Consider the following 13,646-nt stretch of genomic DNA (forward strand, 5'->3'; position numbering starts at 1 on the left):
TCCCGACGCAAGGGCGCTTGCGGCGCGGGGGTCGACCTCGGGAACGGGGAGCTGGTTTGTTTGGATGCCGCTGATGGAAGTCGGCGATGAGCGAGGGGTCCAGGATGTCCCCCGCTTTCACCCACAAACGTTCCTCCGGACCGAATCCCTCCCACTCGACCAGATACTCCAGGTGCCCCCTCCGGCGCCTGGAGTCGAGCAGCTCGCTGACCTGATACACCTCTTCGCCCTGGATTAGCGGTGGAGGCGGCTCGCTCGAACCGGTGATGTTCTCAGGAATCCCCCTCGGCTCCATGGCGGGTTTCAGTAGCGAGACATGAAAGGTAGGTGAGATGCGGTAGGATGGGGGCAGCGCGAGGCGGTACGAGACTGGATTAATTTGCTTGATGACTTGAAACGGTCCCACGAACCTGGCTTAACTTCCGGCAAGGCAGACGGAGACGAATATCGTGAGTCGAGAGCCACACCCACTGGCTGGGTTGGTAGTCGGGGTGTTCCCTGCGGTGCTTGTCGGCTTGGGTTTTTTGCCTCCTGACGGCCCTCTGGAGCTGTCGGGGCGCTGCGTCCCACGTCTCTTCACTCCGACGAATCCAGTCATCTATGGCCGGCAGATTGGTGGGTGTGTCGGACCACGGGAATAAGGGAGGTTGGTAGCCCAGAACGCGTTGGAAGGGAGTCAGGCCGGTGGCAGGCTTGATTAGTGAGTTTTGGGCATACTCCGCCCACATCAGATATTTGCTCCATTCATTCTGATTCCGTTGGCAGTAGGACCGGAGGAAGCAGATGATTTCTTGGTTCAGCCGTTCGGTTTGTCCTGTGGATTGTGGGTGGTACCCCGAGGTGAGGCTGACGTTGACATTGAGACGCTTAAAGAAGGCTGCCCAGACGCAAGAGGTGAATTGAGAGCCCCTGTCCACAACGATGTCCTCAGGCAGACCGTAAAAGCGGAACACGCAGTTACACAGTGTCTCTGCCGTCTCGATGGCCGTGGGGAGCTTGGCTAACGGGATCAGGCGACAGGCCTTCGAGAAACGGTTGATGACTGTTAAAATAACCGTGTGATTATCGGATCAGGGAAGGTCTGTGATGAAGTCCAAAGCGATATGGGACCAGGGTCGTTGCGGCACGGGGAGAGGTTGTAGCAGGCCCGCTGGGCATTGGTGTGAGGCTTTCGAGGTTTGGCATACTGCGCAGCTCCGAATGAACTCGCGTGTGTCCGAGGCTAGTGACGGCCACCAGAACTGGTTCTGGACCAAGTGGGTTGTGCTTGTGATGTCGGGGTGTCCGGAGGCAGGGCTGGTGTGAAGGAGTTCCAGCAGAGGCGTGCGCAAGTTCTCAGGCACATGTGTTTTGGCCGGTGGACATTCGGTGGGCGGTGGCATTTGTGCGTTGGCCTGGGAAATTTCGGTCAGGATATCCCACTGGATGGGCGCGAGGATGCGAGTCTCGGGAAGGATGGGTTTGGGAGGCTTGGTCTGGTCCGTCCCTCGGTACACGCGTGACAGAGCGTCAGCTTTAGTGTTCTTACTTCCGGGCCTGTAGGTCACCGTAAACTGAAAGCGAGTGAAAAACATAGCCCACCGAGCCTGGAGTGGATTCATACGTTTGGCGGTGCGCAGGTATTCGAGGTTGTGATGGTCTGTGAGGACAGTGAATGGGTGCAATGCGCCCTCTAGCCAATGCCTCCACTTTTCGAATGCCGCCTTCATGGCTAAAAGCTCTCGGCCCCCGACGTCATAATTCTGCTCTGCTGGCGATAGCTTGCGGGAGAAGTACGCACACGGGAACATCTTGTTGGCGGGTCCCTGGCATTGAGACAGTATCGATCCAATCCCCGTGCTGGAAGCGTCTACCTCCACTACGAACGGTCGGTCTGGGTCAGGATGGTGGAGGATCAAAGCCGAAGTGAAGCTCTCCTTCAGTTGTTGGAATGCGGAGCACGCTTCCGGTGACCAACTGAGGTGAGCTGGTGCACTCTTGGACATGAAGTGAGGGGTGCAGCGATTATGCTGAACCCGCGGATAAAGCGGCGGTAGAAGTTTGCGAATCCTAGGAAACGTTGTAGTTCTTTGATAGTTCGTGGCCGGGGCCATTGTAGCACCGCCTGCACTTTTGTATCATCCATAGCGACCCCTTCAGCGGAGATGATGTAGCCCAGGAAGGCTGTCGAAGTCTGGTGGAACTCACATTTCTCCGCCTTGGCGTATAGTCTATGTTGCATTAAGCGTTGCAACACCGCCCTCATGTGTTGAACGTGCTCCCTCATATTTTCCGAGTAGACGAGGATGTCGTCGATATATACGATTACCCAGTGGTCCAGCATGTCACGGAAGACATCATTAATGAAGGACTGAAAGACCGCTGGACTGTTAGCCAGGCCGAACGGCATGACCAAATATTCATAGTGGCCCGATTGGGTCGAGAAGGCGGTCTTCCACTTGTCCCCTTCTCGGATTCGGATGAGGTTGTAGGCGCAGCGGAGGTCGAGTTTAGTGAAGTATCGCGCTCGGCGGAGTTGTTCCAGGGTGGACGGGACGAGTTGCAGGGGGTATCGGAACTTAACTGTAATCTTGTTTAGGGCTCGGTAATCGATGCACGGTCTGAGGCCCCCGTTCTTTTTCTTGACGAAGAAGAAGCTGCAGAGGCCGGGGACATGGAGGGTCGGATGAACCCCTTCTTCAGTTCCTCCTCGATGTATGCGTTCATGGCCGCTGATTTGCCTTCTTCCTTTAGGCGGTGTCGCGCCGGGCAGTAGCTTGATGGCACAGTCGTTGGCGTGGTGTGGTGGTACTTCAGTGGCCTTGGTCTTGCTGAACGTCTCTGCGAGGTCCTGGTACTCGGGTGGGAGTTCGAGAATATCGGAGGCGGCAGGCTTGGTGTTCGCGGTGTTTGTGGTGTTGAGTTGGAGCGGCTCCTCCGTGGTTCGGTAATGTGAGGTGCACGCCCTGCTCCAGCTTGAGATGGATAGGTGGGGCCAGGAAATGGCAGGATTATGGAGCCTGAGCCAGGGTAACCCAAGGATGAGGGCGTGTCGAGGAGAATGGATGATATGGAAAGAGATGCGTTCGTGATGGTGGTCCACCACCTGCAGGCTGAGTTCCTTGGTGAGGCGTGTGATGCGTCCCTCTCCAAGCGGCCGCCCGTCTATCACCTCCACTGCTAAAGGGGAAACACGGGGAATTACTGGGACGTTATGGATGCGAGCGAAGTGCCAAGACATAAAATTCCCTGCTGCGCCTGAGTCGATAAGAGCGAGTAGTTTAATTTTCCCTCCTCGCACCTCAAGTTCTATGCTGATCTGTGTACAGCTCTGTGACTGATGAACGGCAGGATCTTGACTCACCGGGTTATTGTGCCTATGAGGTGGTCGGGCAGGTGGACTTTCTGTGTCCGGGCTCTCCGCAGTAGAGGCAGAGCTGCTGGCGGAAGCGGCGCGCTCGCTCCTCCGGTGTGAGACGTGTGAAATCGACTTGCATCGGGGTTCTCGGATTGCGCAGCGCGTGCTGCAGTTCATGCGGGACCTCGGCGGGAGCGCATCAGGTTGTCAAGCTGGACTGACAGCTCCACAAACTCTGCCAGATTCCTCCCCTCATCCCAGCAGGCAAGCTCGGCTTGGAGGTCCGGGTTTAAGCCCTTGCGATATAGCAGTCTCAGGGGGCGTTCCTCCCAGCCTGCCTCGGCGGCGAGAGTGTGGAAGGCCAGCGCGTATTCGGCCGCGGTGCGATCACCCTGGGAGATGGCCAATAACTGCTCCTCCGCGCCCTCCCCTGTAGCGGAGTGGTCGAAGACCGCACGAAACTGTGTTCGAGGAAACCCTCGAAGGTGGGGAAGGCGTTCTCTCTCCACACCGCAGTAGCCCAGTCCAGCGCCTTGCCAGTGAGCAGCGAGCAAACGAAGGCTACGCGGCTGGCCTCGGTCGGGTACATGGCTGGTTGCTGTGCCACGAAGAGTGAGCACTGCATCAGAAGGCGGTGTACGCGGCGGTCGGAGGAGTCATCGCTGGCGGCTGAGGGCTCGGTGCTGCGGTGGCTCCCTGCAGGCTTTGCAGCGCCGTGGCGAGCTCTTGGGTTGGCTTGAGCTGGGTTGCGAGCTGGAGAACCGCTGCTGGATCTTCTGGCAGTGAAGTCTCCTGTAATGAGGCATTGTAAGGCTGGGGATCCATTTGCAGCGTACTTTAATAACAAACACAAAGTCAAACAGGCAGGGTCGAAATCTGCAAACTCGGAAATCAGAGGGCAGACAATAATCAAACAGGCAGGCAGCAAGCAATCAGACAGGTCAATAAACAGAAACATAAACAGAATCAGACAACGGAACGCTCAGAATGACTGTAGGAACAAGTCGAGACTTCGCAATGAGGTCAAGTTCACGTCGTCTCTTATAGCGTGGGAAATTGACAGCAGCTGGCGGTGTAATTAGTCCTGGTGCGTCGGTCTGGGAACTGTAGTCCGGAAGTGACTAAAACTCCTGTGATGCCTCTCTACGTTGATGTTCAGGTGCATGTGGTGCTTTGTCCGCAACAACAGGGAGCTGCAGCAGAGGGATGAAAGAGCCACTTGCGGCTCCGGAGCTGCGGGTTGCCGACCCCTGTTCTAGTGTGTGCTGGTACACTGTCACATTTGGCTTTAAAATTAAAAAGTGACTATAAGGCTAAAGTTACAAAAAGTCAATGAAATTTAGAACAATTATTTTTAAACAATGGGTAAAATTAAATGAGACTGAAGCCAAAAAGAAATGCACAATTAGCAGTGTGGTTGTTTTTTGGCAGCTCTTTTTGCATCATAGGTTACTGCAGACATTTCCAGCAGCAAAATATCAAATTTGATGATGTATTTTATTATGTGAAATAAATAATAGATGTAAAGTAGACTCTTTCAGGAGTGGGAGGTTTTTTACTGTAGTGTGGGCAGAAGCTGGTCAGAGAAGGGAATACAGACATAATGTGCAGGAAACTTCCATAAATTGCTTTACTTTACAAAGTACATCAACAAAATACAAAATGTTCAGTAGGCAATTTTAAACTTAGTGTTATCTTGCCCATTGCTATCTACAGTCTTCAACATATATACAGTAGTACCTACTTTTATAAAACACTCTTTAGAGCAAATCACAAGGGAATGCACATGAAACAAAACATCAGGTGCATTCAACTAGGTACACTATTGAAATCTGTTTATAGATAATGACATAAGCTGTCCAAATTCGAACAGAAAAACTCTAAGTAATTAATTATATTAGTTGCTAAATAACAATTACAAATAAAAAAGCTTTTTTCCCCTGTAACATAATGTGAAACAAGATATTTTATTTGCATAAATTAGGATCATCATTAAGGAGGCAGTGGAGGACTGAAGTTCTATGATGAAATGCACCCACTGCTGTTCTGCCATTTAAAATGAGATTACAGTACTTCACCGTCTAGACAGTGTCTGTCTCTGTGAATGAAAGGTCAAATAACCTGCACTTTGTTAATTTATGTGTTATGAAACTGACTTTGTGTGTCCTAGAAAGTCAGTACCCCAGTACTGTGGTTATAGTTTAACTCTGATCGTTAGTGAATAGGTTTAGGAATGTCTTAATGTCTTACTAGTTTACTTCAAAATAAAGCAATAGTGCAATATTGCTTTTGTTCAACATTCCTATAAGCAAAGAATTAATTTGGATAAACTAATATTTTAGACAGAATCTGGCCAAATGCTTTATGTATTTTTTCACCTTTTAGCATAAATAGATCTTGAAGAATCTGCACTCACTGATATCCATCAGCTAGCTGGCTAGTTGCTGCTTATTAGGCCCACATTGAGTTTTCTTTTAGAATTGGTTGTAGGTCTTCCCTTTCATCTTCATCAGCTCCCTTATTTTAAGTCAACTGTAGAACAATACCAATTGTCATCTCTAATCAGCTCTGGAAGAAAATCTCTCCACCTCTATTACTGATATGTTGAATTTATGTGACTACGTATCTAGTCGTGTAGTTTGTAGCAGGGAACATTTTGTGTTTTTTTTTTGTGCTGCTTTCTTTCTGAATAACCTTTAGGCTACAACTGTTATCTATAATCCACCTTTATACAGTAGTCCAGCAGGGCTTTGTTGCTGTGTTGCTTTGTTTATTGGGGATATGTTGATATGTATATTGTGAGCTATCAGACTGGTACATGAGGGATGCAGGCACTGTGGGTGGTTTTTAGACTTTAGAAGAAGAAAACAGATCAAGCATGTGATTCCCTTCGGCACACAGAGGTCACAGTGATCTGATTTATGATGACCCAAGTGAGCAAGATTCAGCTCTGATGGAGTCAACATTCCAGTTAATAGAGGACAAGGACATGTTGATATCAGTGCACAGTGAGGACACAGCAACTAGGCAGTAGACATTGATACACTTTCTCAGAAATGTTGTTCATGTAAATACTCATTTGCATGCTACTGAAGCTCTTTTCACATTATGGTGATCCATCATTGGTGACATGTGTTTCATCTGGAAAGTGCCCAGTATTGCAAAGTCGACGCTGCCTGATGTTTCTATCAATCAACCATAACATTGAATCAATAAGTGCATAACATTGATTATCTCATTACAATGGCACCTGTAAATGATCTGGGCAATGATGGGAAACTGCTGGGAAACTGCTGGGAAACATTAGGTCCTGGCTTTCATGCGGATGTTACTTTGACACGTAGCACCTACCTAAACATCGTTGTTGACCAACTACACCCCAGCATAGCAACAGTATTCCCTAATGGCAGTGGCTACTTTTAGCATGGACCCTGCCAGACTGTAATATGAAATATTTATATATAAAGAGTATATATAAAGAGTATATATAAAGAGTTTTCCAGATCTCAATCTGATCTGTGGGATGTGCTGGTCTAATGCATGGAGGCCACCTTGCATTTTACAGGGCTTAAAGGATCTGCCGCTGATGTTTTAGTGTCAGAGACCACAGCACTCTTTCAGAGGTGTTGTGGAGTCCATACCTTAATGATATAATGCAAATACATTGGATTTCTTCAAACACTCAGTGAAATTAGAGTATTGCAGTTAAATGGAATTTGTGCTTCACAGTTTAAAAAAGAATTTGCAATTCTAAAACAATGAATTTACAATTATCTACATGTTCTTTCTTTGAGACTCTTCTAGTCTCTGTTTTCAAGTTCAACATTCTTCTCAGGTGTGGTGCCACAAATTTGAATTTACATTAGTTGGAAGCAATGCTCTATTTTCCCCATTGCTCAGAACACTGTGAGAGGAGCTACCGTATGACCCAAGAAATCCACTTCTCCCTGACTGGAAGGCAATGAGTTGCCCTCCATGCATCGGCTTGTAATCACAATCACCAGAATAACTGAACACATGCCTCTCCCTCACCCCTCTGGAGAGGAAAAACCTGGAGGGAGAAAGGGAGGGCAGTGAAGGACAGGCACAATGACACAGGTGCAGGACATGAGCAAACTCATACGAAGACAAATAAAAAGTGAGACAGGGAGAATAACAGAAGTGATTGTAGCTGTGCTGGTGTGAAGATCCTTGTCTATTGCAGATTATGTCTTATAGGAAGAGGAGCTTCACTTTTGGGGCATATGGAGGGTAAGAGTAAGACTGAATGTGTGTGTATGTGTGTGCATGTGTGTATGTATATTATATAATTGTATGTGTTTTATAAGATAATGTTTACAATTAATCAGAATTGTTTAAATTAAAATCTTTCCTTACTTCTAACTAAATTACTGATGGCACAATCTGTTAACGAGGTCAAGCAACACACTGTGTCCTCTTATTGTCTGTAGGCATGTCATTAATGAGTGCCTGTTCTTCAAAACCAAGCACTAATGTGCACTTAACAAAGAGAGAAGTGTCCTACCACATGGAGAGTAGAACACAAAATTGTGCTTAAACCAGTGTGCAGACACGATGTGTTCAGGGCTGCCGTTCCTAAAAATCAATCACACTTGGGAAAGGTTTTCCCTAGTTTATTTTAACTTTAGTTATAACTGCTACCTTTCACTGTTTTTTTTTTGAACACTTTTATATATTGTACAGTGTCTGGTCTATATGTTTACTGCAGACCCACTGTCAGTTTGGTGTCATGTGCGACATCATCAGGTTACAAACACAACCAGTCAGCAGCACTTTGTGTAAATATGGGTGTCACAAACTCAACTACATGAGAAACTTAAACTGCAACAGGCACCATTTGTTTACCTTCTCAGATATACTAAAGAAGTTTTGGTCTCTACATTTTCTTATCATAGAAACTTGAAATTGTACAATGAATTTAAATTTGTACATAACAGAGGTAAGGTTATCATATTTTAATCAAATGTTTTAACAATGTAAGCAAATATTAATGAAAGTAGATGCCATACTCCTAGCAGGAATGTTTGTGAATTAAAGAATTTTATTATTTGACCAGATCAGAATAGCTATAATATAACTGCAATAATGTGTAGCCTACACATTATAATGAGTGTAATACAGTATGTCTTATGAGTCTTATTCTCAAATCTAGGTGCTTACAGATTTCAAATATCTGTATCAGAATTTGGCTGTATTTGTAAAACTTACTTAGCCAGTCGATTTGTTTGTACTGGCTTGCAAAATATTCTAATTAATTTAGTTGGATATATATATATATAAAACCAACTACATATATATATATATATATATGTATGTATATATATATATATATATATATATATATATATATATATATGTATATATTTTTTTTTTTTATTGCTTTGCTCTGAATTGGCTTTCAGCCTTAATTTCTTCATTTACCTTGATGAGCACAGTGAGATTTACATTTACTGCATTTGGCAGATGCCCTTATCCAAAGCGACTTACATTTACCTCATTTTAAACAACTGGGCAATTGAGAGTTAAAGGTTTTGCTCAGGGGCTCAGTGGCAGCTTGGTGGACCTTGGATTAAAACTCACATCCTTCTGAGTGGTAGTCCAACACCTTAACCACTAGGCTACCACATTCCTCTATGATTATGTGATATGAGATTATGTGATATTCATGCTAAACACATTCTGTACATGGCTCAGTGTAGGTGTGATAGAGTGATTATTTTTGAGAAGACTGACTATGCTGTAGATACACATACAGTATAACCGACCCGCTTAGTCTTTTCTCACAGTTCATGTGTCGTCACTGTTACCATAAATGAAGGCTTGGCTGTTTTAATGTTACAGCATGGTGACATTTGCAGTAAGTTAGAATATGTGAGGGTTTGATCTTTCTGTACAGCCACACTCTCAGAACTGAGGTTTTAAAATTTTCATACACAAAAGTGCCATATTAGTGTCATACCTTTATGCATGTATTACTTAACACTCACAAATTAAGTTAATTTATTTTAATAGACCCATTCATGAGAGCTGAGAAGAGAGAGCTGAAAGCTTGCTTTGACTAGCTAGTTATGCTAAATAAGGTTTAGGTTAAAGGTTAGAGGTTTTGCATCTAGCAGTGGGCAGATTTATCTGTACTGTTGACACAACAGTGGCTCTTTTTATCCCATGTCAGCAAGATCCATGTGAACACACAGTGTTTTGATTGACACTCTCCTCTGGGGCTCTGACATTTACTACAGGTAAACAGAAGGCAAGATTAGCAGCATGAGACAAATTCATCAGAGACTTGATAGTGATTTATTTTCCTATCATGAGAATCAAATGATCATTCAAGTAATGAAGAATAAAAAAATTGCAAGCTTGCAGAAGGTCAGACTTACAGTATACCACCTGTTTAGTTTGCCCATGTTAGCTTGTTTACACCAACCGATTAATTTAAAGCAGCAAATCAAGCTTGTCCAAAGCACATTATAAATATGTTACTATCATACCCATATGTGTTTGCTGAAAATCTCCTTCCAGATTTAGACCTCCTTTGCAGTTAGAATAACTTCCACTCTTCTGGGAAGGCTTTCCAACAGATATTGGAGCATGCCTGTGGGGATTTGTTTGTTCAGTCACAAGAGCATCAGTGAGGTCAGGCAGTGATGTTGAGGAGGCCTGGGAACAGTCAGTTTTCTAGTTCATCCCAAAAATATTCAGTGGTGTTGAGGTCAGGCAACTCCAGGTTTGTACTTCAACTTTGGTAAACATTTTCTTAATGGACCACACTTGGGGAATTGCCCCTTAAGTCCAATGATGCGAAATCTTAATGCTGGTGCATACAAAGACATTGTAAACATTTAAGTGTTTCCAGCTTTGTGGCAACAGTTTGTGGAAAACCCATTCATACTGTATGTGTGTGTGTGTGTGTGTGTGTGTGTGTGTGTGTGTGTGTGTGTGTGTGTGTGTGTGTGTGTGAGATGGTCAGGTGTCTACAAACTTTTGGTCGCAGAATGTATATTAATTGTATAGATTTACAGACAAAACATAACCTCAATGATAGACAAGGGCTTTTGTTTACACTATTTTTTAGTAAAGATGTGTGGTACAGCCACAGGGAGTGTTACTGTCTCACAGCTTGTGGGTTCCCAGTCTGATTGTGAACTAAAGTACTGTTTGGGTGAAGTTCTCTCTGTGTTCCTGGGAGGCGTTTTCTTCCATGTACCCTAAATATAGCAATAGGTATACTGACTCCTTTTAATTGCCCCTAGGTGTTATTGAATATGTAAATATGTGTGAGAATGTTGTGTGTATATCAGGTTTATAAGTAGTGGAATCACAAGTTTATATTATTGTAACTTTATTCTAAAGCCATTTAAAAATGGCTGAAGAAGATGGATATCACAACAGAGTATAGCAGTCAACTTATATTTGCTCAGAACAGCTGAATTTTATGCCTGATTTAAGTAGGGAAATGTTCTGTAGTGAGTAAACACCGACAGGATTAAATATTAAACTTCTCAGGCATGATTTTATACACTGAAATAAATTTAAATGTAATAAATATTTTTTAATTTTTATATATATATATATATATATATATATATATATATATATATATATATATATATATATATATATACTGTATATATTTTATATAATATAAGTGATGTGACATACAGCTACATTTAACCCATCCAAAGTGCACACACACACACCGTGAACACCTTGCTCAAGGGCACCTCAGTTGTAGACTCGAACCCACAACCTTAGGGTTAGGAGTCAGACTCTCTAACCATTAGGTCACGACTCCCCCCCTTATACATAAAAAAAGGATGACCTTCTGTGCCTTCATTTTATAACGCACCCAGTTAACTTTGGACATTTGCCTAAATTATAGGTTTAACCATTATGTGCCTGGGGGGGTAATAAGTCTGTTGGCACTAGATTGACTAACCTCTAGCAGAAGGGGACACAGGGTTTAAGGGAGAAATTATGTATATTAAATTGTTTGCATTCTGTAAAATATAAACCAATTATTTTGTTAGTAAAGCAGTATATTTATTGTCTTTGCAGAGTGGACAAAACTTTCTCCAAGGCTAGAGGTCTATGGTAAGACGGCTTCTACTGTATATAAGTTTATAAAATGATGTAAGATATAAAATCTATTAGCTGGCCAATAATAATAAGGTTCAGTAATTGTATTAACCTTATTGGAAACCATGTTGATAAATTATGGAAATGTGTGTTAATTTCTTATTTAAAAAAATAAAGAATTTGTTTGTGTTTGGAACAAACCACATAATTTCCACTTGTTTTTTTTTTTTTGTGAATGCTACATATTCGCAAGATGCAATTGTGCTCTCTGGGATGACTGAGGCATTGTCTGGATTTGATCTAACGTTTTATCTATTTTGATGATAGGAGGACAGCATACGATACTGTTGTCCCACTCATAAAGCCACAGGACGATTTACTTTAAATTCTATAATTCATTTTAAATTCTATGTTATGCATTTTGAATATTTCAACTATAACATTTAACAGCACTGCATTTGGATAAGTTCAGTAATGATGTAAGAAAGACTTTGCTTATGTAGGTGAAAGTAATCCAGTTCATTTTAAAACTATACTAGATGAAGGAAGATGAAGTGCATCTGGTAAATGGAATTATGTTAGAATTTACATTTCTGCATGAATCTGCTCAAAAGTCTGGTAGCACATGCTAATATGAACAAATACCTAAGAGAGATAATTAAATTTTCTACCTATTTTCTATTTCGCACAAGCTGTAACACATACACATTCAGACACAAAGTGTTGTTCATTTGTGTGCTGAGATTAGCATCAGTTTGATGCTTAATGACAGTCTCTTGCTTTTGAAGCCTGCCTCTGTTTTCCTTTGGGTGAACGAATATCATTAAAAAGTTTCACTCATTACAATTTTTTTTCAGGAGTGAAGGGGAATGAGGAACTGTGCAGTTTATACATCATGCTGTACTATATAGAGTCACTGACCTCTTTATTAGGAATACAGTACCTTCCCGTTCATGAAACAGACAGTCATGCACACCAGATCTATGCATGACATAGATCTTAAGTTCAGTTACAGTTGACATCAAATATCGAAATTGGATAAATAACTTTAAGAGTGGCTTATGCGTTTTTTTAACCTTAAGTGCTGGTTCTCAGACGCCTCAGATTCTCATTCTTGGGTGACAGAAGTTAAACCTGGTCCTCTGCTGTGGTTTTCTGCTGTAGTAGTTCCTCCACCTCATCCACCTTTGATATATATTATAGGATGATTTTCTGCTCACCTCAGTCATAAAGTGTAGCACAAGCTACAGTAGACTTCCTGCCATCTTGCCATCCAGTCTGGTCATTCACCTCTGCTCTCTCTCTCATCAACCAGTTTCCACTTGCTGGATTTTTCTGTATAGCAATAATCCATTCTGTACAAACTTTAGAGGCTGTTATGTTTGGTTAAATTTGGATTGATGTAGGAATAGCAGTATATAATCTGTTATTATTTCAGTGGAAGGTCCTTACAGAAATTGTAAGGCAAAGTGTTTCTGTGTGTTTTATTGGCTTTGACTTAAATTGTAAATGATTTGTTCAGTAAAATAACTTGGCCAATGAGGATGAAATCAAAACTTTGTTAAAGGTAGGGTCTCCGTTGTTTGAAAGCCAATGTTGACATTTGAAATCACCAAAACAGTTTCCATCCTTAATGCCTTCATGTGTGTCACACTGAAAATGGAGGCTGTGTGATAGAAAACAGCACTGTGACTTTATCTTTCTTTGTGTCACTCCAACACACTGCCAGGAATCATATGATAAAAAAGTAATGCCATTGTAGCACTTTTCCTGAATAAAGACCAAGTCCTAATGTCACGATTATTATTGTTTGGAATGCACAATGCCCTTATGATTAGCCTATTCAGATGAGACTTACTCATCTGCCTGCCATTCTCTCTAAGGTATAATTTCTCCTGTGAATCACAGACCTCGGAGTGACTAAGCCTCAGACGTGGGCCAGCTGATTAGCTTTCTCAACTGAGTGGGTTGAGGACAGGTCAAGGACAGGTTATGCCAAAATGAATAATAAAAACAGAATAAATTAATGGCTTAATAAATCAATTAAACAGTTATTTAAAAAAAGGAAAATGTGTATATTTTATGTTTATGTTATGTTCATTTGTATTGAATTTAGTTTTATTTTTTATTTTGCGTAAATATCTCAATTCGGGGGGCACGGTGGCTTAGTGGTTAGCACGTTCGCCTCACACCTCCAGGGTTGGGGGTT

At 43.0% G+C, this 13,646-nt stretch overlaps 1 protein-coding gene across 3 annotated transcripts in view; it reads left to right on the plus strand.

The window, feature by feature from the left end:
• Positions 1–7,425: 7,425 nt before the first annotated feature.
• rap1gapb (RAP1 GTPase activating protein b) overlaps positions 7,426–13,646 on the plus strand; it is a 38,158-nt gene continuing 31,937 nt past the window's right edge. Inside the window, exons 1-2 of one of the 3 annotated variants that reach the window (XM_060868105.1) lie at positions 7,426–7,588; positions 11,417–11,452. In XM_060868105.1, coding sequence (XP_060724088.1) covers positions 7,545–7,588; positions 11,417–11,452 — 80 coding nt within the window. In that variant the 5' untranslated portion in view covers positions 7,426–7,544. Of the gene's footprint in view, positions 7,589–8,244; positions 8,298–11,416; positions 11,453–13,646 lie in introns of those variants that run through there. The other 2 variants (XM_060868104.1, XM_060868108.1) reach the window with 2 other exon arrangements.

Source organism: Tachysurus vachellii, chromosome 4 (genome assembly GCF_030014155.1).
Source record: "Tachysurus vachellii isolate PV-2020 chromosome 4, HZAU_Pvac_v1, whole genome shotgun sequence".
Classification (NCBI taxonomy): Eukaryota; Metazoa; Chordata; class Actinopteri; order Siluriformes; family Bagridae; genus Tachysurus; species Tachysurus vachellii.